Source organism: Lepus europaeus, chromosome 4 (assembly GCF_033115175.1).
Source record: "Lepus europaeus isolate LE1 chromosome 4, mLepTim1.pri, whole genome shotgun sequence".
Classification (NCBI taxonomy): Eukaryota; Metazoa; Chordata; class Mammalia; order Lagomorpha; family Leporidae; genus Lepus; species Lepus europaeus.
Genome location: NC_084830.1, coordinates 73,375,011 through 73,401,339, shown reverse-complemented (window position 1 = coordinate 73,401,339; position 26,329 = coordinate 73,375,011). Strand labels below are relative to the sequence as shown.

Here is a 26,329-nt window from a genome sequence, read left to right as displayed (position 1 = left end):
CTAGGCCGATATCTGTTCCAGGGGTCAGGGATTTTGAGAGCTGCCCTGAAAGGCGGCCTTAGCGACAGCCTCAGTCACAGAGCTGTGACATCATCCCTCTCCCAGCCAAGTGACAGGACATGTTCCACATACCCTGGCTAGGCATGTACTCCAAACTTCCTGTCTCATCTATGTCAAGACTTTAGAGGATAATACGTTCTATTTGGAATATAAATTTATGTCTCATATTTTGGTTGGTTTGTGCAGGTGTTTTATTCTTCCAAATGACACAATCCATTGTGAGAGAGAACTGTACCAATCAGCCAGAGCCTGGAAGGACCATAAGGCATATATTGACAAAGAGGTAAGCATGGCCATGCAATTATAGGGTCTAGTCCAAATTCAAAGTCAGTGTGCCAGCCCTGCTGTGATGGTGCAACATGCCGTGTGTCCACCCACCTCATCATTTTTGTAATTACATAAAAAAGGAAAAAAAGTAATCAAGGTATCTGTCCTCCAGTGATTGTGTGATAGACTTCTGCAAATGAAACGGAGTGTGAGAAGAGGGTGAGGATGGACTCAGTAGCCTTCTGATGTCTCTGCAGGAAAATGATTTATTCATAGACATGCCAGTATTGTGGTGTAGTGGGTAAAGCCACCACCTGCAGTGCTGGCATCCCATATGGGCACTGGCTTGAGACCCAGCTACTCCACTTCCCATCCAGTTCTCTGCTATGGCCTGGGAAAACAGTGGAAGATGGCCCAAGTCCTCGGGCCCCTGCACCCATGAGGAAGACCTAGAAGAAGCTCCTGGCTCCTGGCTTCAGATCAGCCTAGCTCTGGCCATTGCAGACATTTGGGGAGTGAACCAGCAGATGGAGGATCTCTCTTTCTGCCTTTCTATAATTGTGCCTTTCAAATAAATAAATAAATCTTTAAAAGAAATTTTAGTTATAACACATCAGAACACAAGGTGCCTTCAAAAAGTTCATGGAAAATATGTATTATAAAAAGACTAGGCATGGGACATGGGTTGGCATCAAATTGTTGGCATCAAAATAAACAACTTTTCATTCTATTTTCCTACTTTTTTTTGAGAAATAGAGAAAGAGATAGAGCTCCCATCCACTGATTTCAATTCCCCACAAAAGCCAGGACTGGCCCTGGCTAAAAGTTTGAAGGTGGGAACTCAAATCTAGGTCTCCTTTGGGCGTATCAGGAGCACAATTCCTTGATCCATCACTGCCGCCTACCAGTTTCTGCATCACCAGGAAGCCGAGATCAGGAGCTGGAGCTGGGTATTGAACACAGGTCCTCCAAAGTGAGATGTGAGCATTACAACTGTGTCTGAACTGCTAGGCGACACAGCCACACCTCCACAAACTTTTTAAAGTTTCTCCACATAGAGGTAGATTTGATTTGTTTCCGAATGAATTATTGTCTCAAATGAGTGGTTATAGAACACAGCCAATCCACAAAGCACACTCATAGAATGACAAACGCCCTAAACAGCACTCTGCCCTCAAAATCAACCCTTGAGGCTTCCTGGTCTGGCTGAAAGGCCTCTGAGAGCTTTTCAGGCATGGAAAGCCAAGACATTGTGGCAAAAAATATCCTACATGAAGGATCTCTGTGAGTGAGACCCCAGTGGAAAGAAGGGGCAATCAAAGAAGGAGGCACTTTTCTCTGAAGGGAGGAGAGAACTTCCACTTTGCTTATCCCTGTCTAAATACTGATGGAGTTGGTGGACTCAAAAGGCTTCCATAGCTTTGGCAGCTCATGACAAGAGCCTCGGGTGATCACTGACATCATAAGTAAGAGTGTGAATCTTAATGAAGAATGGGATGGGAGAGGGAGTAGGAGGTGGCACAGTTTGGGCTTGGGAGAGCAGATATGGGGGGAAGAATTGCTATATTCCTAAAGCTGTGCCTATGAAATTTGTATTTATTAAATAAAAGCTTTCTAAAAAAAAAAAAAAAAGAAGAAGAAGACCACAGCCAATAAGATGAAAAGAAAGGTACTTTGCAAAGCAAATTGTGATCTCAAAGGGCAATTTTGCAAATCTCTGTTTTGCAGATTGAAGCTCTACAAGATAAAATCAAGAATTTAAGAGAAGTGAGAGGACACCTGAAGAGAAGGAAGCCTGAGGAGTGTGGCTGCGGTAAACAGAGGTGAGCCTGGAGCCTCTGCCAGCTGCTTCTGCAGACTCCAACTCACACAGGCTACGGGGTCGGTACCAGGCTCCTCGTCCTCTCTCACTGACAGAGTTTCCTGTGAATGCATTACCGTGTAGTAGATGACCTAACCTATATAAGTCAAACTAAATCTGCCAGAAGGCAAAAAGTCCCAAGAAGCTAGAAGTGTTACGGCAAAGTGCTGACCTTGTTTCTCCGTTTCTTTCTTTTTATACAATGAATGGTTGGGGTCAAATGTGAAGACTCACTTTTTCATTTCCTTGCCTGCAGCTATTATAATAAAGAGAAAGGCGTAAAAAAGCAAGAGAAATTAAAGAGCCATCTTCACCCATTCAAGTAAGTCACGCTCTGTTTTCCACATTTGCTGGGTGTCAGGGACTGTCCCCAAAGCGCCTCTGGGAGACAGGAGGGTTCCCTGTGGGCACAGTGGCACTGCTCTGGAGGAGGCAGGTTCACCCAGTAGGGCACATAACTCGAGAAGGGGGGCACAAAGCCGACGCCTCCCCTGGGAGCCATGCAATGCTTTTGGAATCCTTTGCAGTGCAGGCAACGACAGCTGTGTTGCATTCTCTCATCCTGTGTGCGCTTCTGCATTCTCTACGGAACCAGTAACTGGACTGAACTTGATGCAAAGTATGCAGAGTGACAGAGCGACAAAGGCTCTTTAGGTCGATTTAGGTTGGTGTGCTCTAAAAGTGGAAAGAAACATCCATATTTGAAAAATACTAGCAAAACTTGCTTGCAAAGGAGATTTAATATTTGAGCCTCAACAGAGTTAGAGTTGTATTCAAACGTCAAGATAATGAAAAAAGAAAAAAAAATGTAGAATTAACTCTACAAGGTACCTTGAGTCTGTAAAAACCTAATTTAAAATTTTAAAAATGAAAATTTTCTAAAAATTTAATTAAAAAAACAGTTTTTAAAGATTTATTTATTTGAAAGGCAGAATTACAGAAAGAGAGCAGGAAAGACAGAGAAAAAGAGAGCTTCCGTTTTCTGGTTCATGTCCCAAATGGCTACAACAGCCTGGCCAAAGCCAGGAACCAGCAGCTTCCTCCTGGTCTCCCATATGGGTGCAGGGGCCCAGGCACTTGTGCCATCCTCCGCTGCTTTCCCAGGCACATTAACAAGGAATTGGATTGGAAGTGGAGTGGCTGGGACTCCAACCGGCACCCATAGGGGATGCCAGCATTGCAGGCCGCTACCTTAACCCACTGAGCCACAGTGCCAGTACCTCTCCAAACTCATCCTGTAGAATTCATCTAAGAATTCTTTAAATATTCGAATCAAAGCCATCTAATCCAATGCACCATTGATTCAGTGGCTGATAGTGTGGCGCCACCAGCAAGTGAAGACAGTTGTGCAAAGGGCCCGGCCGGCAGTGGCCACTGATTCACCGACATTCACCTCCATGTGTGTTTCCATGTAAGTAAGGAGGAAGTTGCTGATCCTGCTAGGGTTCCATCAGCTCCAAGAGAGCTGTCACTGAGTGAGTTTGCCCCCCCCAAAGCTGATTAAATGATGATATAATCATATAATCTTAAAAAAATCTGGAATCTGTTATTGTGCCTCTAAATGGTGGTGCGAGACTCATTGCAACAATCCCATTTTTGATTGAGGAAGTAGTTTCTGATCATGCAAAATAATCTCTTCTGCCGGGCTAGGGAGGCTGCCCAGGAAGTAGACAGCAAACTGCAGCTTTTCAAGGAGAATCGTCGGAGGAAGAAGGAGAGGAAGGAGAAGAAACGCCAGAGGAAGGGAGAGGAGTGCAGCCTGCCTGGCCTCACCTGCTTCACGCACGACAACAACCACTGGCAGACGGCCCCGTTCTGGAACCGTAAGTCGCCCCTTCTGAGCTGCTTCCCGCCTCCATGCAGACACCGCGGTGCCCACCCCAGGAACTCAGACTAGGGATTCTGTGGCGTAAAACCAGGAAGGTCAAAAGATTGCAGAGAAAAGCATCGTGGTATAGTCCATACTCACAATTTGAATCCTTTTTAGGAATGTATTTTTTCATTTTATTTGAAAAGACCAACTCCTCCTTGGGTTTTTCCTCTCAAGGATGTTGTTCTACAGGGCAGGCTCCATCTGGCAGAGCCCCTACTGGGTTAGACTACTCTGAGTCGAAATAGCCAAATAAATGGACCGCAAATGGATGCTGTTTCTGCTTTATGTCCAGAGCACACTCAGCGTAATAAAAGGAAGTGAAAGGATAGTAAAAGACACTCAAATGTAGGGCCCACGTCCTAGTTCCTCTCAGTCCCCCTCTGGGCCATGCTTGTGTCATAATAGGCACTCTGCAAGATTGTGTGGTTTTGCATTGAATTGCCGAGGGTCTGGAATAATAATACTTTTCAAATTAGTGCTTGTATTTTCTTTTTTCATAAAGGACCTGTTTTATTTTTCCTGAATTTTTTATTGGTTTACTTCTTTGTTCAATTTATCTGAAAGGCAGAAAGAAAGAGAGAGAGAGAGAGAGAGAGACTGAGAGAGACTGAGAGAGAGAGAGAGAGAGAGAGAGAGACCGAGAGAGCGAGAGAGACCGAGAGAGAGAGAGAGAGATCTTCTGTACTTTGGTTTACTCTCCAAATGCCTACAAATAACACAAGGCTGAACCATGCTGAAGCCAGCAGCCAGGAACTTCATCCTGATCTCCCACATGGGTGGTAGGGGCCAAGGAACTTGAGCCATCACCCACTGCCTCCTGGGGTACTCATCAGCAGAGTCAGGACTCAAACCAGGCATTCCAACACACAATATGAGTGACCCCAATGGCATTGTTAACCGCTGTACCACATACCAACCCTGAAATGCAAGTATTTTCTTTAGTGGTGTGTGTACCACAGAGGCCTTATTAGAAATGACACCCAAGTTCTTGGGGAGCATTGTTCAGTTGAAGGCTTTGGAGACCAGGGACAGATGAGACACCAAATTGTGTGATTGTGGGAGGGTCGCTGCATAGCACCTGGCCTCCGCTTCACAAACTGGGATTGGGAGACCCCAAGGAACCCACAGACCATGCTTGGGAGGACCTAGGACCTCTGCAGGAGAAATTCTTGTTTCACCTTCCTGTTTTGGTACTTTGATTTCAATGTCCATGTGTGCATTTCATTGTACCATCACATGGAGGCTGATTGAATTCTTACAGTCACAGCATCAAACCTTATTAGAGTTTCTAGAACCAGGAACTCCAAGGCTTATTTCCATTGCTCAGGCTCTGTCCTCTGCCAGGCTCAGAGCTGAGAACTGGGGACACTGAACAAGATGCCTTGAGCTCTGCCCTCATCATTCTTAGTTTTAATTGGGGGAGTTTGCATAAGGAAAGAAAGTGAAATAAATACAACAATGACAAGCTGTATTAATGATATAAAGGGAACAGCAATCACAATTTTTAAAGGGGACCTTCTGTAGAGCATGGGAGATGTCAGAGCTCTGTGAGGAGGTGAAGTTTAAGCAGCTGAAACCTAAAGATGGAGCAAGGCAATCCATGTGGAAGGGGAACAGCATCCCAGGCAGATGGAACAGCATAAGTGGGGCCTGAAGAAGTAATGAATTGGTGTGGCCAGGGCTAGAAACTCCTTGAAAGAGGAAGTAGGGGACAACACAATCATAGTTTGTGCACACCAGAAGGAGAGGTCACCCCTCTATCTGCCTGCTTGCTCCCACCCCCGATTGAGGCCAACCTCCCCAACCCTCCACCATTGCTTACCTCCCCGTGGCTAACCTTCCTTAGTGGCATCTCAGACTCCTCTCTGCCTCTCACCAATGTGTCCTGCCCAGAAGAACTAAAGTGGTCTTCGGTGCCCTGTGTTTCTTAGGCTAAAGAGCAAAGTCCTTAACATGGCCCTGTGTTCTGTGTCCAGTCCTACTCTGGGACATTCCCTCCCACCTTTGCTTACTCCGCAACTTGCCTTCTCGTTCTCTAGTAAGCATTCCAAGCTCTCTCCCACCACAGGGCCTTTGTACATCTTGCTCCCTCTTTCCGTAAGGTTCTTCCTCTATGCCTGTCAAACAATCCCCCTTCCCATCTCCATTGCCATGTCACTTCTGATGGACACGTTCCCTGTGCCTCGGGCCACAGGAAGCCCCCTTTACACTAAACTGTCAGCAAGCCTTACATTTTCTCCATGAGCCTGACCACATCTGTGATTATTTTGAGTTGTTTTACTTGTGTTTTTGTTTAACTTTGATCTCTAGGCTGCAAGCATCTCAAAATAAGAGACCATGGCTTCATGACACTGCATCCCCTGTCACAGTATTAGCTGAATAAATAAACAAGCAAGCAAACTACTCCATCCAAGATCGATAACTCTTGTCAATATAGCTAACCTTTGAGCACCTGCCCCTGGGTACCACTGTGTAACAATGTGAGGAATAAAAAGTGAGCCAGGCTGGCACCGCGGCTCAATGGGCTAATCCTCCACCTGCGGCGCCGGCATACCAAGTTCTAGTACCGGTCAGGGCGCTGGATTCTGTCCCGGTTGCCCCTCTTCCAGGCCAGCTCTCTGCTGTGGCCCGAGAAGGCAGTGGAGGATGGCCCAGGTCCTTGGGCCCTGCACCCCATGGGAGACCAGGTGAAGCACCTGGCTCCTGCCTTCGGATCAGCACAGCGCACCAGCCACGACGGCCATTGGAGGGTGAACCAATGGCAAAGGAAGACCTTTCTCTCTGTCTCTCTCTCTCACTGTCCACTTTGCCTGTGAAAAAAAATTTAAAAAAAAAAGTGAGCCAAAAAAAAAAAATAATCTTCTGTCACTTGGGTCTTTCAGAGCAAAGTGGAGACTTAATCTCACTTGGTACCAAAGACAGGGCACTTTCTAGCTATCAGAATTCTTTTGGTAATAAGTCACAGTAAAAAATACCTTTTATCTCAGGATCCTCTGCACGTATTGTGCATACAGAAATATATGCATCAGTGTGTATGCTTGTAATATATATGATACATATAATGTATATACTGAAATTAAAATTTCAGAAAGCAATTCTATGTGCCATAGTTTTGGCTTTTCACCTATCCTATTTCCTATTTTGAGGAAGTAGTTTATTGCCATATTCCCAATATCTATAGTACTAACCTAAGCCCTTGCCTCAATAACATTGAAAAAAATAGGAAAGGAAAGTCAATGCACCCAGGCATGTGACACTCCAATGCAATGGCCTCTGAACCTTTTTGAGTATGTACCCATGTCTATTTTTGAAATGAGCACAGAGCTAAGGAGAGGTTAAACTAAACTACTAGATGCAGCTTAGCCTTCTGCGTGTGGGAGACCACCACCTTGTTTTTCCATTTTTCACCTGGTTTTACAGCAAATGTGTATAGAGATGAGGAAAACGTGCAGGTGTCCTTAATATGAAACCACAGCATTTATGGAAAAGAAACCACAAACTTTGAAGTGTAAAGACAAGGAAATGCTGGGACAGCTCACCTGCTCAAGGTCTTCCATGTTTTTATTTTGCTTTGTTTGTCTTTTCACCCACCAGTGGGATCGTTCTGTGCTTGCACGAGTTCTAACAATAACACCTACTGGTGTTTGCGTACAGTCAATGAGACACATAACTTTCTCTTCTGCGAGTTCGCCACTGGCTTTTTGGAGTATTTCGACATGAACACAGATCCTTATCAGGTAAGAGAATACATATCATTTTATGAGGGTTGTTGAAAATAGGATAACCAGAACAAGAGCCAAAATGCATTGTCCTGCTCTCCTCACCCGCAGCTCACAAACACAGTGCACACAGTAGAACGGGGAGTTTTGAATCAGCTGCATGTACAACTGATGGAGCTCCGAAGTTGTCAAGGGTACAAGCAATGCAACCCAAGACCGAAGGGCCTTGACATTGGTAAGGAAAAGATTTATTTTTTTCTTTATTACCGGGACAGCTCTTCATGTTACCAGCTTTTCTGCCTTTGAAATAATTCTGTGGATATATAGAAATATGCAGTTGGTGGATACTTACAGAGGAAATTTTCTGAACAATTCCACACGTGATTGGTTCTCTAAGCTTAACTCTGGATGTATTAACAGAAAAACTCAATCCATCAAAACACCTGATGAGTGCTTCCTTCCAGTCTCTCCCACAGTCTATTCAGTTGGCAAACCTTGATTCCTAGCAGAAGCATCTACTGGGAGACGAGATGAAAATGTTGGAGATTTCTTTGTCATTGCTGTCAACAGTCATAAGAAATGCTATAAAGTAAATGAGAATCTCTTCTTTGAGAGAATATAGATGGAAACACACAGTGCCCTATTTCTGCTTATCACATTTCGAAATGCCCTCTGTTGGATCCAGGCCCACAACCCAGGGAACTAGACTTCTTGTCCCAGATTTTCTCATCTGGACCTAGAGATACGTGAGCTGTGCATTAACTCGGTGCCTAGCAGAAGCAAGAAGGTCTCCATGGAAACCGCCAGATGCTCCTTCCCTGCCCTGTAGTGTTAAACTCACTTCCTTCGGTGCAAGGAGGGTGCAGCTCTTAGTGTGAGACCCAGTTCTTTCCTGGTTAATGAGAATACCCATTTTCTTCTCATCATTTCCGTAAAAATTGAAATGTTGGTGGTCCATAGCAAGAAGGAAAAAGGGCTGAAGCTGGTAAGGGCACTGCCATTGGCCTAGCGTGTCAGCCCCAAAAGCATGAAGAGCTGAACTTCCAGGCGTTTGGGAGCAGTATTTATGCAGCTGTTTTCTGGTGTCTTTAACGGCTGTGTCTCTGAGTCCCAGGCAGAGCCAGCAGCACCAGCAATGAAAGTGGGCAGCTCTCTGGGTCATGGGAGACAAAGGGGGCAGGGGATCCCTTCCCAAAATGGACAGTGTCCTCACTTGTCATTTCTACCACTCCAGGGTTCCAAAGGCTTCCATACTATAGGAGTCCAGTAGGAAAATTTAAGTCCTGTGGGAGATGTCACATCCCAGGCCTCAATCAACACTTTTCAATGAATACCTAGGGGAGGAGTTGCCAGCCAGGCGGGGACTGGACACACAATACAGGTCTTTGGTCACTGACCTCACTCAGCTCAAATTCAAATATTCTGCTTATCTGTTGATCTTTTTCCTCTAATCTCAAAAGAAAAAGAAGAAAGAGCAAGAGATGAATAAAGGACCCACAAAAGCCTGGAATCTAAACCAACGGTAGAGACACCCAAAATGTTACATCCAGATATTTCTTCCCAAAAAATCATAATGCTCTTAACTCCTATTGGTGATGACATAATAACTCTACTCAGTGAAATCTGACAGTGTCTCTTGATGGTGAAGTGACACAAGGTGGAGCCAGTCATTGCTGTTACACTTCAGGTAGCCCTCTCCACCTTCTAGATCATTCTTCCAGGAGACTATCCATTGCCCATTTTCTCAAGTGTTTCACATAACCAAAATTTAACTTTGGCTGAGAATTCCACGGACTTCTGGAAGTATTTTTCTCAGTGCTTTTAAATGAAGTCTTCTCCCTTTCTCACCCCCTCTTCATTTTTCTCACATGTCTCATATATTTTTATCTTAAGCCTTTTTATTTCTAGCTTTCAATCTTCATTTCGAACCTAATAGAAAAAAAAAATCTCTGTTGGACTTCAACCCTCTCTATGTTTAACACAATATGTTTCTTTTTAGGATTTAGATGTTATGCATGGAAAACTACGTAGTGAATGGTTTTATGAGTTCTAAAGCTAACATAAATTACTCTTCTATTTCCCTATATCAGGAAATAAAGATGGAGGAAGCTATGATCTACACAGGTATTCACACTTTTTTATTCTCAGCAGCTTCTTTCCCAATAATTGCATGTTCCAGTCATTCCAACTAATTTCTGTTTCTTACCATGCTGCACAGAATATAGCTTGGGGTGCATGCTTGTTCTAACAGCATTCCCTGCCATCTTGTGTCATTGGATTTTTTTCATTTTGCTTTCAAATCAGCTCACTGTCCCAGCAAGACATTTCTCAGAGCATTTACTCATTGCCATGCTTGTTTGCCTGTTGGATGATGCTTTTAAGCATGAAATGATGTGACAAAAGCAGACCAGCCTTTGGGAGCCTGGGAGAGGGTGGGAGATGTATTTTCTTTGTCACGCTTACATTCTAATTTGGTGGGGAGGCATCATGGAAGCAAGTTAGAAATTTTTATTAATTATGATATCAAAGGCACATGAGGACTGATGAGCATTCTCAAGTGGAAGTTGGGGGGAACAAAGGAACTTCCTGGTTAGTGATCATTAAAGAACTTTGGTCCCCAAATCAGCAACCATTCATACATGTCAGAGGACTCTGCCAGGTAGTGGTGAATAAAAAGATGGTGGTAGAGAGTGGGGTGGGTATCTGAGGTCGAGAAAGGTTCCCCCCAACACAGTACTGAGACAATAGTGCCTTGTGCACAAAATTTCCCAAACAACCATCAGTCTTATCATCTTATTCCCCTTCCAACCCTCATCTACCCCTCCTACCTCATGGTGCTCTAAAAGGGCACCAGACACCTGCTGGCCCTTGGAAATACCAGCCATTGTTAATTTTCTACACTAAGCACTGACCTTAGAGTGGTGTAGGTAGAGACTGAGAGAACACTGTGTTATGGATGTGTCAGCACCTTAGTTGATGCATTTAGTTGTGAGAAAATTTTCCATTAAAAAAAACGGACTTAATTGGTGCCATCCATATTGATATCTTCTTAGACAAACAAAAGAATGCTAGTCCAAGACACCCTGCTTGCATCCTGCCTACTCTCACTCAGATTCCTCCTTTCAGAGACAGTTCATTGCTCCCAGGAGAAGCTAAAAGACTATAAGAGAGGTGGTGGGGAATATGAATGCCAACAGTAAAGCAAAGGAAGCTGGCTGGACTTTTGGGGATAGTTTACTGCCACTTACGTACGTTTTCTTTTGCCTTTTTCTCTCATCTTTCTTCTTTTCTTCATTCTGCCCAACACCAATTTTGTGTCCGCCTGCCCCCAGCACATAAAAATAAGACAGCAGGAAAACATTCTTTTCAAGCAATTTTTATTTTTAATTTATTTTTATTTTTATCTTTTCAGATTTAAAGAGAGGGACAGAGAGGGGGCACACACCCATTTGTTGATTCACTCCCCCAAATTCCCCTGATGGTCAGAGCTGAAGCTAGCAGCCAAGAACTCAGTCCAGGTCTTGCATATGGGTGACAGGAACCTAGCACTCGAGCCATCACCACTGCCTCCCAGGGTCTGTATTATTTGGAAACTAGAGTCAGGAACCAGAGGTAGATATCAAACCCAGGCACTTTTATACAAGACATAAGCATCTTAACCAAATGCCTGCCCCAGAACACTCTCAAGTGGGTTTTACGCAGTGTAGACTAAGCAGCCTACTTCCTATGGATCACATTAAGGCATTTCCAAAGTGTGACATTACAAATGGACCTAACACTAAATATTGACTGCAACTATTCATTTTTTGTTTTTTTGTTTTTTTGCATTTTGGCACCCCTCCCATCTCCCGCTCCCTCTCCCATTCCATTCACATCAAGATTCATTTTCAATTATCTTTATATACAGAAGATCTATTTAGTACATATTAAATAAAGATTTCATCAGTTTTGAATGCAACTATTCTATGATGTGTTCAGTTTTGTAGCTGCACAATCTTCAGTCTAATGATCTTTTACTTCTGTCATGAAAAAGGCTAAAAAGATGGATTATTTAAGACATCATCCCAGTCAGAACTGAGTTATTCTCCACAAAGTCAACCCTGGACTGCTTTGAACAAAAGAATGACTGACTGCTCTTGAGATGTAATTAGATGACAAGCATCTGGGACTCTCCCATTCCCTGACCTCTGCCACCAGCACTCAATGGGCCAAATAATCAATTGTTTCCTGGGTCATTTTCACATGGCCTTGGCAACTTTACCTGTTGAAAGCCTGTGTACAGGAGTGACAGCATTACCTGTTGCTCTTTTTTCCCCCTTCAAAACTCCTTATGAAGAGGCAACACTATGGGGACCTTAAAACTCAAACTAGCTGGTATTTTCAGATATAATCTGTAGGGAAAGTCACCTTGCCATGGCTGTCCCTGCCACAGACAGGAAATCTTGGCACAGAGTTACTTAAAGAACATTTGTTGGTCACACACATCTGGGACTCACAGGAGCCCCAAATGCAGCATTTAATGGGAACTTCTCCCTTCACCATGTCTTGTTGAATTGAATGGGAACAGATGCGAATCACACCATGGTATGTGCAGAATTTCCAGAAAGCCTGCCTTTTCCTATGGCGCTGGCCAGTGTACAGAGCCCCCCCTGTTGGCACCCTGAAAGGGGTTTCAGAAGGCTTCCTTCTTCAGATTTTGATGGTTTTGGAAATCTACTCACAATACATTTTAATCACAAAATTTGATGACAGACTGAGCAGTTAAGGAACTTCACGAGACCCCAATATCCCATACCAAAGTCCCAAATTCAAGTCCTTTTCCTAATTCCAGCTTCCTTCTAATGTGCCCCCTGGGAGGCAGCAGATGATGGCTCAAGAACTTGAGTCTTCTGTCACCTATGTAGGAGACCTGGATGGAGTTCTTGACCCCTGGCTGTGACCTTGCCTACCCTTGGCTGTTGTAAGCATTTGAGGAGTGAACCAGCAAATGGCAGATCTTTTCTTCTCTCTCCTCTGCTTTCCTTTCCTCTCCTCTAAAGATTTTAGTGGAAATTTGATGACAAAAGATTTTGAGAGAAATGCCAGATCTGAAGAATTTTTTTAAACTTTTATTTAATGAATATAAATTTCCAAAGTACAGCTTATGGATTACAATGGCTCCCCCCCCCCATAACTTCCCTCCCACCTGCAACCCTCCCCTCTCCTGCTCCCTCTCCCATTCCATTCACATCAAGATTCATTTTCAATTCTCTTTATATACAGAAGATCAATTTAGCATATATTAAGTAAAGCTTTCAACAGTTTGCACTCACACAGAAACACAAAGTGAAAAATACTGTTTGAGAACTAGTTATAGCATTAAATCATGATGTACAGCACATTAAGGACAGAGATCCTACATGAGGAGTAAGTGCACAGTGACTCCTGTTGTTGACTTAACAAATTGACACTCTTTGTTTATGGCGTCAGTAATCACCCTAGGCTCCTGTCATGAGTTGCCACGGCTATGGAGGCCTTTTGAGTTCGCTGACTCTGATCATATTTAGACAAGGTCATAGTCAAAATGGAAGTTCTCTCCTCCCTTCAGAGAAAGGTACCTCCTTCCTTGATGACCTGTTCTTTCCACTGGGATCTCACTCACAGAGATCTTTCATTTAGGTCATTTTTTTTTTTTTTTTGCCACAGTGTCTTGGCTTTCCATGCCTGAAATACTCTCATGGGCTTTTCTATCAGATCTGAATGCTTTAAGGGCTGATTCTGAGGCCAGAGTGCTGTTTAGGACATCTGCCATTCTATGAGTCTGCTGTGTATCCCACTTCCCATGTTAGATCGTTCTCTCCCTTTTTTAAATTCTATCAGTTAGTATTAGCAGACACTAGTCTTGTTTATGTGATCCCTTTGACTCTTAGTCCTATCATTATGATCAATTGTGAACAGAAATTGATCACTTGGACTATTGAGATGGCATTGGTACATGCCACTTTGATGGGATTAAATTGGAATCCCATGGCACGTTTCTAACTCTACCATTTGGGGCAAGTCCGATTGAGCATGTCCCATTGTACATCTCTTCCCTCTCTTATTCCCACTCTTATATTTAACAGGGTTCACTTTTCAGTTAAGTTTCAACACTTAAGAATAATTGCATATTAATTACAGAGTTCAACCAATAGTGTTAAGTAGAACAAAAAAATACTAAACAGGATAAAGTATTCAGTTGTTCATCAACAGTCAGGGCAAGGGCTGATCAAGTCACCATTTCTCATAGTGTCCATTTCACTTCAACAGGTTTCCTTTTTGATGCTCAGTTAGTTGTCACAAATCAGGGAAAACATATGATATTTGTCCCTTTGGGCCTGGCTTATTTCATTCAGCATGTTGTTTTCCTGATTCCTCCATTTTGTTGCAAATGACCGGATTTCATTGTTTTTTACTGCTGTATAGTATTCTATAGAGTACATGTCCCATAATTTCTTTATCCAGTCTACTGTTGATGGGCATTTGGGTTGATTCTAGGTCTTAGCTATTGTGAATTGAGCTGCAATAAACATTAAGGTGCAGACCACTTTTGTGTTTGCCAGTTTAATTTCCTTTGGGTAAATTCCAAGGAGTGGGATGGCTGGGTTGAATAGTAGGGTTATATTCAGGTTTCTGAGGAATCTCCAGACTGACTTCCATAGTGGCTTAACCAGTTTGCATTCCCACCAACAGTGGGTTAGTGTCCCTTTTTCCCCACATCCTCTCCAGCATCTGTTGTTGGTAGATTTCTGAATGTGAGCCATTCTCACCGGGGTGAGGTGAAACCTCATTGTGGTTTTGATATGCATTTCCCTGATGGCTAGTGATCTTGAACATTTTTTCATGTGCCTGTTGGCCATTTGGATTTCTTCTTTTGAAAAATGTCTATTGAGGTCCTTGGCCCATCTCTCAAGTGGGTTGTTTGTTTTGTTGTTGTGGAGTTTCTTGATCTCTTTATATATTCTGGTTATTAGTCCTTTATCTGTTGCATAGTTTGCAAATATTTTTTCCCATTCTGTTGGTTGCCTCTTCACTTTCCTGACTGTTTCTTTTGCAGTACAGAAACTTCTCAGTTTGATGCAATCCCAAATGTTAATTTTGGCTTTGACTGCCTGTGCCTCCAGGGTCTTTTCCAAGAAGACTTTGCCAGTGCCAATATCTAGCAGGGTTTCTCCAATGTTCTCTAATAATTTGATGGTGTCAGGTCATAGATTTAAGTCTTTAATCCACGTTGAGTGGATTTTTGTGTAAGTGAAAGGTAGGGGTCTTGCTTCATGCTTCTGCACGTAGAAATCCAATTTTCCCAGCACCATTTATTGAATAGACTGTCCTTGCTCCAGGAATTGGTTTTAGATCCTTGATCAAATATAAGTTGGCTGTAGATGTTTGGATTGATTTCTGGTGTTTCTATTCTGTTCCATAGGTCTATCCATCTGTTTCTGTACCAGTACCATGCTGTTTTGATAACAACTGCCCTGTAGTATGCCCTGAAATCTGGTATTGTGATGCCTCCGGCTTTGTTTTTGTTGTACAAGATTGCTTTAGCTATTCAAGGTCTCCTGTTTCTCCATATGAATTTCAACATCATTTTTTCCAGATCTGAGAAGAATGTCTTTGGTATTTTGATTGGTATCATATTGAATCTATAAATTGCTTTTGGGAGAATGGACATTTTGATAATATTGATTCTTCCAATCCATGAGCATGGAAGATTTTTCCATTTTTTGGTATCCTCTTCTATTTCTTTCTTTAAGATTTTGTAATTCTCATCGTAGAGATCTTTAACATTCTTGGTTAAGTTTATTCCAAGATATTTGATTGTTTTTGTAGCTATTGTGAATGGGATTGATCTTAGAAGTTCTTCCTCAGCCATGGCATTGCCTGTGTATACAAAGGCTGTTGATTTTTGTGCATTGATTTTATATCCTGCTACTTTGCCAAACTCTACTATGAGTTCCAGTAGTTTCTTAGTAGAGTTCTTTGGATCCCCTAAATAAAGAATCATATCGTCTGCAAAGAGGGATAGTTTGAGTTCTTCCTTCCCAATTTGTATCCCTTTAATTTCTTTTTCTTGCCTGTGGCTCTGGCTTAAACTTCCAGAACTTTATTGAATAGCAGTGGTGAGAGTGGGCCTCCCTGTCTGGTACCAGATCTCAGTGGAAATGCTTCCAACTTTTCCCCATTCAATAGGATGCTGGCCATGGGTTTTTCATAAATTGCTTTGATTGTATTGAGGAATGTTCCTTCTATACCCAATTTGCTTAGAGTTTTCATCATGAAAGGTGTTGAATTTTATCGAATGCTTTCTCTGCATCTATTGAGATAATCATATGGTTTTTCTTCTGCAGTCTGTTAATGTAGTGTATCACATTGATTTGCAAACATTGAACCATCCCTGCATACCAGGGATAAATCTCACGTGGTCTGGGTGGATGATTTTTCTGATATGTTGTTGTATTCTATTGGCGAGAATTTTATTGAGGGTTTTTGCATCTATGTTCATCAGGGATATTGGCCTGTAATTTTCTTTCAGTGCTGCATCATTTTCCAGCTTAGGGATTAAGGTGATGCTGGCTTCATAGAAAGAATTTGGGAGGATTTCCTCTTTTTTGATTGTTCTGAATAGTTTGAGAAGAATTGGAGTTAGTTCTTCTCTAAAAGTCTGATAGAATTCAGCAGTGAATCCATCTGGTCCTGGGCTTTCTTTGTTGGGAGGGCCTTTATTGCTGTTTCAATTTCTGTCTCAGTTATGGGTCTATTTAGGTTTTAGATCTGAAGAATTTAAAATTTGAAGATTCAACCAAGTATTTTAGAAAATTGATCTCGTATGAGTTGGACTAAGTATTTTTTAAATGCCTCCTTTTTCTGGTGAATTTTCAAAAATGAATCTTCAGACTTTAAAAAGCAAATCCATCCCTGATACTGTTTTTTTCTTTTTCCTGTGTCATGTGCAGGTATGAGGCAGGGACAGCTGAAATACTTTGCTGGCTCATATTGGTCATTTGCCAGGTTAAGACCAGTTCAGAGCAAGGACAGAGCTCAGAAAGAGGCACCCATGGCTCAGAAAATAATCTTTAGAGTGCATTGAAAGCAATTACTTCTATCTGTGTTGCAAAAGAATCAGAACTATAGGCGATGGCATTTCTTTTTTCCTGTTCCTGTGAAAGCTGATGATTCTGGTGCCCTTTGATGTCAAAGAAGAGCTCCTTGAAGCCGTGGTCTCATGGGCAACTCTTGGCACCTTTGCTCTGGCAAGGCAGCTTCCTGAGCCTTTGTTCTAAGCCCTCCATGCCCCATCCCCCAGCAACAAGGTTCTGCCCACGTTACTGCTCCTTCTTTTGATTCATCTCTCCCTAGAGCAGGAGTTTGTGCCCAAGATGGCTGTGGGTGACACGGCTGCAGAGCGCTGTGGTTGTGAGTGTGGATGCTGGAGCCGGGCTGCCTTGGGTTCAAATCTCAGCCTCATTGGTGAGCATGCTTAGAACAGAGTCTGGAGGTAGCAAGCCCCAGTGAGTGGTGGGAATTATGAATAAATCACAACAGGGGACACACTGCACTTCCATGAATGAAATTGTGTGAAATAGAAAGTAATATTAATTCCAAATATTGCTAGGATGTTTCATCAGAAAGACAAAAATAGGTGCTTGCCAGCATCAGCACCACCTCCATCATCCTTTATAAGCAACCAAGAGTCAAGCCCACAGTGCATTTTCTGTGCTGCCTCCTGAGACGAGAAGACTCCCAGCCTTCACTCCCCAGCTCTGTGTTGCCCTGAGGGGCTTCCCTTGGCTCTCTTCTCGCTGTCTCTTCGCAGGGATGCAGGATTAGTTTACAGTTGCCTTGCTAGTGCTGTTGGACTTTTCTATTGCTGGTATTCTAATGAGAGCTGGGGCAAGGTCACAGTGAGGGGATGAAAGGAGTGGAGGTGAGGTTGGCCTCCTAAGGCAATGAGGAGACACGGGTCAGGGTTGTTGGGGTGTGAGTCAGATCCAGGGGCCCTGTTTGCAGTTGTACGGTTTGTAAGAGTAGGCACTGCAGCCCAGGCAAAGAAGCTCTATAGACATGTCGCACGCACAGTGGTGAAGGTGGGGGTGATACCAATAGTCACTCTGTTCAGGGTTAAGATCAGACTTTGAGTTAGTCTCTGTTCATTTTTTTTCTTATTTTTCTGATTTGATTCCACATGACGTACCTTGTTTCTTGTGCCATACAAAAAGAAAGTAAATCAGCATCTGCAGTGCTGCTTAAGCCCCTCCCCACGCTGGAGAATGAAATTGATCTTTAATCAGTTTCACTGTATAGTGGGAAATGACAGGGAAAAAAATTTGTGTGCATTCATTCATTCAGCAAATAAACCAAAACAAATAATCTAAATGAACAATTCAGGGCAAGGTACAGACTTCAAGAAGTATGTAGTCAAGCAGTGGAACTATGAGGAGCTTGCAGAAAGTTCATGGAAAAGGCATATTTAGAAAAAACTGTGCCCAAATTTTAAAAGTTTTTTTTTCCTAAGATAAATTTGTTTTAATTCCACTTTTCCATGAACTTTTTCCACCCTCATAAAACTCACACTGCAAAGTGCTTCAACAGAGAATACAGGGTTCCATGAGAGCCACCGGGAAACCTCTGACCCAACCCAAGGAAATCCAGAGAAGCCCCCCTAGGAGGAGGCACTGATGCTGCATCTGGAAGACAATATTGGGGTGGTCCCCACACAGGTTAAAGGAAGTCAGCCCAGCTAGAAGAGACACCTAGTGGGGACTGCAAACAGTTTAGCAAGAGCATGAGAGAAGATAGGGGAGAGGGATGAGCAGAATAGGCCAATGGCCCTGTTTTATGAAGAGTGATGTGTGCAGGGGGGCAGTGACTTATTTTCCAAATAGGGCGTGTGTTCAACAATGGGGAAAGGGTACTGAAAATAATCAGGATTATGTAAATGTTGATAGCTGTGTTTCTTGACCAGTGAATTGATCAATAGGTATAGAAAGCAATTGTATTTAAAACAATTTCTGTTCTAAAATTTTAAAAAACTCTGGACAAATGCTAAATTGAACAGGATGCAAATGCAATAGGCATAAATTGGAGCCAATCAGGGCAAACCAGAAAATTTGGCCACCCTAGTGATATGTCACATCAGAGATAGCCTATGTTTTGGGGGCCGGCGCCATGACTCACTTGGTTAATCCTCCGCCTGCGGCGCTGGCATACCATATGGGCACCAGATTCTAGTCCCAGTTGCTCCTCTTCCAGTCCAGCTCTCTGCTGTGGCCCAGGAGGGCAGTGGAGGATGGCCCAAGTGCTTGGGCCCCTGCACCCGCATGGGAGACCAGGAAGAAGCTCCTAGCTCCTGGCTTCGGATCAGCGTAGCTCCGGTCATAGCAGCCATTTGGGGGTGAACCAACGGAAGGAAGACCTTTCTCTCTGTCTCTCTCCCTCACTGTCTAACTCTATATGTCAAATAAATAAAAGAATAAGATAGCCTGTGTCTTAAGCCATGGAGAGATTTTTGGGAGTGTTCAACTGTGAGAAATAATGTGAGAAGATTGGGTTGATCAGAGTGGATGACATGAATGCTTAGGAGAACAATTGTGTAGGTCAGATTGAGTTTAAGTTCTGGCTTTGCCACTTCCCAATTTAGGGAACAATTTTGTTCACAGTATTGTACAATCCATTATGCACCAGCACTCTTCTAAGTGCTTTACATACACTGACTCTCTTAGCACTCACGAGGATTTTGTGGAGTTAGTGTTTTTATTCCCATTTTACAGATGGCGAAATTAAGTCACAGAGTCATTAAGTAACTTTTGCAGAATGAGGCAGCTGATGAATGGTAGAATAGAGTTTCAAACTCTGCTTCTACCATGCACTCTTATGTGCAAAGTTATGCATGTCCATCAGTAAGAAGGTATATTGTTTCAATCAACCATTGACTACACAGTTATTAATCTATAAATATATTTATTTCAGTACAACTCCATAGTTGAACATTCATTGCCCTTTATTCAATAAAATAGTACTCTTACAACTCATAAATAAAGTAGGTTAGAAATTTGTAATCTTCCATACCAAGCAAATGCTATGAATATGTGTTTACCATTGGCTTCTGGATATGATGCAAGACACCAGACTCAGAATCTCCAAAATTTCAAAGCCTGGTTCCAATTTCTTTTCAAGCCAAAACATGTTATGTTTCAAGCAGCATGAGACTTGCTCAAGATGCATACCAGTGCAATCCCCAATGCTGGAAACCCTGTGTCCTCAGAAAAAATATTCAGAGAGAGTACAGACAAATGTGCACAGGTTTACAGAGAAAGGGTAGAATTGTGAGTTCAGGCTCCCTCAATTTTGAACACTAAATTAGTATCATAGAACTGCAGCCTGCAGGGGCATAGCCGTATTGATTCAAATATCCTCAGATAGAGCATGCAGCAGACTCCAATACTTTATAATTTTCTGGTTGACTCATCACTTGCTTCATGGAACTGTAGACACCTGATCAGATGAAGTTCAAAATTTGCTCTTGGGCATCAGTACCCAGAATCAACTGCAAATGGATGCTGTGGGTTTTTTTGGCTCCCATAGCTGAGGAAACCCAAGGGAAGGGCAGGGAGGGAAAGATGCTTAAATTTAATCTTGAAGGCTGAGAGCTAGCCAGGACAATGAGGACGTGAGTCAGCCTAACACGTTCTGCAAATAAACACAAGCACTGAGGAAGAAGGGAGTCTGGTGCTTTCAGGAACTCGTACCTGTTCCGTGGGGCTATGGAGGTCTCAGAAGTTGCCAGGAGTTAGGCTGTCTCTGTGGAAAAGAACCTCCCTATTTCTTGTAACACTCTTAAGGCTTGTTGATTATGACACTGCTCCAGAAAAAGTTAAAATTCCATCCATGAATGATCTCTAAGCCACCTGCCTGTAGAGTATAGCATAATGGAGTTGGGTGGTTGTGTTTTTATTTTATTTTTTGCAAAGAATGAGTTTCAATTCTTATATTTTTTTATTTGAGTGACAGCACTCCTAACCCCTAGTTCACTCCCCTAGTGCCTGCAAAGGCCAGAAGAAAGTTCATTCCAGGTCTCCGGCATGGGTGGTTGGAGCCCATTACTTGAGTTATCCCCACTGCTTCCTTGGGCCTGCATTAGCAGGAAACTAGACTCAGGAGCCCAGGCTGTATATTGAATCTCGGTATTCCAATGTGAGACTTGGGCATCTCACAGCTAGGCCAAACGCCTGCCCCTTATGGATATGTTTTTGAAAGCAAGAAATTTTATCTGGAAATTGAATCAGCTTAAAACTTGGGTATGTTCTTCAATATATCTTAATGGCTTCATAATCTTCTGTTCCAGAGTTGGGTGAGAATTACCCATAAGTTGAAATCATGTCCATTTATTTCCAAAAATCACTTTTCAGAACCAACCTGTTCTTACCTTTCCTCTCTGAGCCAAGAGCTTTGGATTGACTATAGAAAAGGATTTCCTTTGCATGCTGATAACTGGCATAAACCTGGACAGACACATAGAAAACTTGGGTTCTAATGTCTGCTTTTATTTATCTTCTGTTCTGATATAATTTAACTTTTACAGAAAGGGTGCAAGAATGATTCCAAGAAATTTTACCCTATTTGCATCATTGTTTCCTTTTGTTCTCTCTGTCTACATAAACACGCACACACACTTTTATTTTTCTGAATCATTTGCAAGTAACTTGCAAATGTTATACTCCTTTATGTATACATGCTTTCATATGTATTTTCCTAAGAGCAAAAACATTTTCAGACTTAGCTGTTGTACACTTATCAAAATCAGGCAATGCAGCATTGACACAACACTATTAGATAATGTACATTCTACATGCAAATGTTGCCAGTTGTTCCAGTAATATCATATTTGTGGCTTTGTTTGGTTTTTCTGATCCAGTGTCCAGTCCAGAATCATACATTGTAGTAAATTGCCACCTCTTTTAAGTTTCCTTTCATCTGGAACAGTTCCTCAACTTTTCTCTATCAGTCATGACATGGTAATGGATACAGACCTTCAGTTGGGATTTGTCTGATGTTTCTTCATGGTCAGACTAAAGTTGTGTGTTTGAAGCAAGATACCACAAAAAACAGCATTGTGCCCTTGGGATATCTTATCAGGAGCTGCATGGTGTCTGCCAAGGTGATGTTATCTAGGCTAATCTATCATAAAATTACTCATTTTCCTTTTTTTAATTAACAAATTAAAAAATCTACTACCTTTTGTATGCATTCATAATTCTCACTCAGATCATTAGCCTAATGGCTGCAAGAAGGTAAATTTCGCACCATATTGTTCCCCCAAATTTCTCATTCCTCAAAGATTTATCATATGATATAAAGAGATTGCCCCTTTTTCTTCTCTATTTATTTTTTTATATCTATATAGTCTCATTGCTTCCTATTTTGTTCCATGGATATCTTTTTGCCATCATTATTTTTGTGATGACCAGTGTCCCAGATTTGGCCCCTGGTCCCTTCAAGTGGCTTCTATGTCTCCTGGGAGTGTCTCCATCAGTTTTGGAGCACTTCACTGCTTTCTGGCCTAACAAAATATTCCAGATTCATTGGTGATTTTTGCCACCCCACATAAGGACTCAGCCATTTCTTCAAAGGCCCTTAGTTCCTTTTAGAAAAAATGGCATATGGGCACCAAGATCTGGACCAGAGGCGTAGAAAGTGGCTACTGAGGAGTTTTTACGTCTTGACCCTTTCGGGGGATACAGCCAGGATGTATACGTGTATGCATCCAGTATGTTGACTTCTGTTCCTGCACCTGAAGATACATAGGGTGATGTTTAATTGAATGAACCGATGCTCCCAGTGTATTACCTCTTCCTGATCTTAGTGAAAACACTTTTAGAATTTGCTCACTGAGTGAGAGCTGGCTGTAGGACTAAGTTAGGGAGCTTTTCAAAATGTTAAGAAAATAGCCATCAATTCTTTCTTTAATGTTTGTACCATTAATGAGTATTGACTTGATCAAAAGCTTTTTCGACAACAGTGATGGTGTTCAGAAAACTTTTACTTTTAGATCTATTAACAAGGTACCTTATATTAATAGATATATTTATTTTTGCTAAGAATATTTGCTAAGAATCGATGAACCTTTCATTCCTGTAATAGAACCCACTAGGTCATTGTGTGTTATTTTCTTATATATTACTAAATTCTATTCTCTAATATTTAATTTTCTGTATCATATTTAAAAACACTATTGTTTTTAAGTTTCTTTTTGTTTGTGCTTACAGTATCTTTTAGGTATTTCTTTGGTTTCTTATTGTTGCTGTACTAAGTTGTCACAGTATTGAAACTACGAATTTATTCTCTCTTATTTCTAAAGGTCAGAAGTCTGAAACGGGTTTTAACAGCTAAAATAAAACTGTCAACAGGGCTTTCTTCCTTCTGGGAGCTCAAGGGTAGAACCCCTTGCCTTGCCTTTTCCTGTTTCCAGTGGTTGCCTGCATTGCTTTGTCATGCCCCCTCCTTCTTCCATCTTTGAAGTCAGCAATGAAGCTAATCTACAAAACTCCTCCTCCCTCCTTCTCTGCCTCTTTCTGTCTTTCTCCCCATGCATTAGGAGTACTTCGAACATTTACTTCCACCCCTTGGAAGGCAAGACCTAGTCCCCAGGGTCTCTTACTATCAGGACCCCTTATGTAACCCCTTCCAGCATGGGCCCAACCTAATCCACTTACCAGCCCTGCTCAGGGCCTTTCCCGGGGGGTGGGGGTTGGGGTGGGGGGGTGGAGAATCCACCATAGCCACCTGCAGTCTCTGTGTCTCCTGCAGGCAGACAAAACAGTTCCTGTTATCCTCTGAGAGTGCAGGAAGAACAGGTCTGGATGCAGCCCATCTCTGCACTGCTGCAGCCCCCTTGGCCCATGTCCGTCCATGCATGGACTCAAGTAGGGACCACAAGAGGGTGCACTCCAAGGTTCACCCAGCAGATCCAATAATATCTCAGTCTATTTGGCTTTAGTCTATTTGATATGTCTTGGACTGCATCTGTCCCATCATTATGTTTCTCTGTATTTCTCATTATGTCTTGTATCAACTATTCCACATAAAGATGGTTCTTTTGATTCCCTCTTTGGTACTTAGTGAGGGCTGTATTTTTGGCCCACTGGTTACTTTTGTATTCATATCTTTTTAATGCTCTTAGGTCCTGTTTTCTTATTTCACCTCTCATTATCAGTTTTTAATGGCATTCTTTGCCTCCCTGCTATTACCTGACCATACTCAATGAGCTCATTCTCTTTCATCTACTCTATTTCTTTCATTTTTAACTAAATTATTTCTACTTTATTATGCAAAATACATAAATTGTTTTTCACTATTCATCTGCCTTTGTGTTTCTTCTAGATCTAATTAGTAAATTGAAATGCTCACCATTAAATGCTCAATCCTTTTGCTGAAGTTTCCCCAGTGATTTCTTGGTTGAATGAAGCTCGTCTTCTGGAAGGTTGCTCAGAAAGAGCTCATGTGTCCAGGATTCCCGGCATTCTTACATGCTGCGAGCTGTTTCTCTATAGCCTTGAGACTTGAAGGAGAACTTGACTGGATAGAAGATTCCTGGCTCATACTTTGTTTTCATATTAAAGATGATTTTCACATCCCCAGATGCTTGATTGAGAACATTTAATTTACTTACCCCTGGTGTGTTGTGGTTTTCTTTACCATAGGGTTTATTTTGGCAGGAGCAAAAGAGATGATTGACTTTTTATTCTTGTTTTCTATAAAAATAATTTGGTATAAATTTAGGCTGTTTTATTCCACAGATTTGGAGTATTTACAGGATTTCTAGTTTAAGAGGATGCTTTCCTCTTGGAGCAATCAAAATATCCTCCTTTGCTTTTTTATTTTGTTATTATTTGAGAGTGGGAGTGGGAGACATGGTATGTTTTCAGTTTTTCCCCTTTTTTTCTCACAGGACCTTCAGTGTCTGCCCTTTTGCTTGTGCCCTCCTTTATCACCCATTTTCCATTTCTCCCCACCTACCTTTGCATCTTTTACTCCCTGAACCTGCCTTTCAAACACCATGACTTTGAATCATGCACACTTCTTTTTTAGTATTTATTTATTCATTTATTTGTTTGCTTGAGAGACACATGGACAGAGATCGTCCGTCCACTGGTTCACTTCCAAAATGCTTGCAACAGTCAGGGCTGGACCAGCTGAAGCCAGGAGCCCAGGACTCATTCCAGATCTCTCACATGGGTGGTAGGGACATCTACTTGAGCCATCACATCCTGCCTCCCAGGGTGCATGATAGCAAAAAAAAAGCTGGAGTCTGGAGCAGAGCTGGGCCTAGAATCCAAGCAGTCTGACAGGATGTGGGCTTCCGGACCAGCGTTAACCACCAGACCAACACCTGCCCGTGTCATGCAGTTTTAGTTCCCTGCTTGCTGTCATTGCTGTGACTCACCAGGACTCTCCCCAGTGGTTTCTACTGCAGGTTGACGATCTTTGCAATGATGGCTTCAAATCAGCCTTTGGCACCTTCCTCAATTCCCTTTTCTCCCATCCTTGGTGTTTCCCAAGGATAGTGACATGCAGCTCTGCTGGAATTTGGTATAATTTTTTAATTACAGATGATCTGAAGATTGCAGAAGTCTCTCACTTATGAAACCAGAGGTGTGGGCTTGTGTAGTGTTACTAATTCTTCCTGCTACTATGTGTTGCTTTGTGTTAGCTTACTGCAACCTCTTTAACTGTTCCTTGGGCACAACTAGAGAATAAGTATTGTTTTCTTCAGGACTGTGATAATCTATCATCTTGGGGTGGAGACAGACCTGAGGGGGAGGACCCATTGTATTCTTTGGGTGTGTGAAAAAGCACTCAAAGATTGATTTCCCTAGGGCATTGATTTATGTGAGATATAGAACTATGAGGACAAAAAAAAATGAAGAAACAGATCCAAGCATTTGATTTGAAGAGTTTAATTACATTTAAGTTGGGCTTTCTATTGGGAATAAAAAATAAAATGTTTATTAGGAATAAAATAGAAATGGAATGTAAATTAATTTGCCGTGGAATGTAGAATAAAAATATCATCCTAGGCATTGCCTATTACATTAAAATGTATTCAAATCTGTCATTCACTCGGCAACCCTGTAAGGCAGAATCTTATTCCTGTATGTAACTATGGCTTTATCACACAACAGTTCTACATTTGACAGATGAGGGAGCAAGCCTGAGAGCTTCACTCACAGCTGTCCTGGTCACAGAGTGGACTTAAGTGGCCAAAAGTAAAACCTGAGTCTCCAATCTGATAGGACAGGGCCATTTCCAGCACCAAATAACCATGCTTACTCCTTGAAATTGTCATGTGTTTCATCTTTTTCCCAACTCATTTTGTTTTCAATCACCTTTACAACCTAAGGCCACTCCTTGTGGGCAAATTACTAGGGAAAAACACTTGTTCATGTTGTATTTCAAATTGATTTGCTCTCTAAAAACAGTGTAAGTTGCTTGTTCAGATAGCAGGAGATGTTTTCTTCACTAATGAGTCGCCTT

General features: G+C 42.2%; 1 protein-coding gene across 4 annotated transcripts in view; it reads left to right on the top strand.

Moving 5' to 3' along the window:
- The window catches only part of SULF1 (sulfatase 1), a 193,266-nt gene that overhangs the window by 164,533 nt on the left and 2,404 nt on the right, over positions 1-26,329 (top strand). For 2 of the 4 annotated variants that reach the window (XM_062188380.1, XM_062188381.1), the window contains exons 15-21: positions 247-343; positions 2,056-2,150; positions 2,445-2,510; positions 3,839-4,011; positions 7,656-7,798; positions 7,892-8,015; positions 9,871-10,043. In XM_062188380.1, coding sequence (XP_062044364.1) covers positions 247-343; positions 2,056-2,150; positions 2,445-2,510; positions 3,839-4,011; positions 7,656-7,798; positions 7,892-8,015; positions 9,871-10,028 — 856 coding nt within the window. In that variant the 3' untranslated portion in view covers positions 10,029-10,043. Of the gene's footprint in view, positions 1-246; positions 344-2,055; positions 2,151-2,444; positions 2,511-3,838; positions 4,012-7,655; positions 7,799-7,891; positions 8,016-9,870; positions 10,044-26,329 lie in introns of those variants that run through there. The other 2 variants (XM_062188382.1, XM_062188383.1) reach the window with 2 other exon arrangements.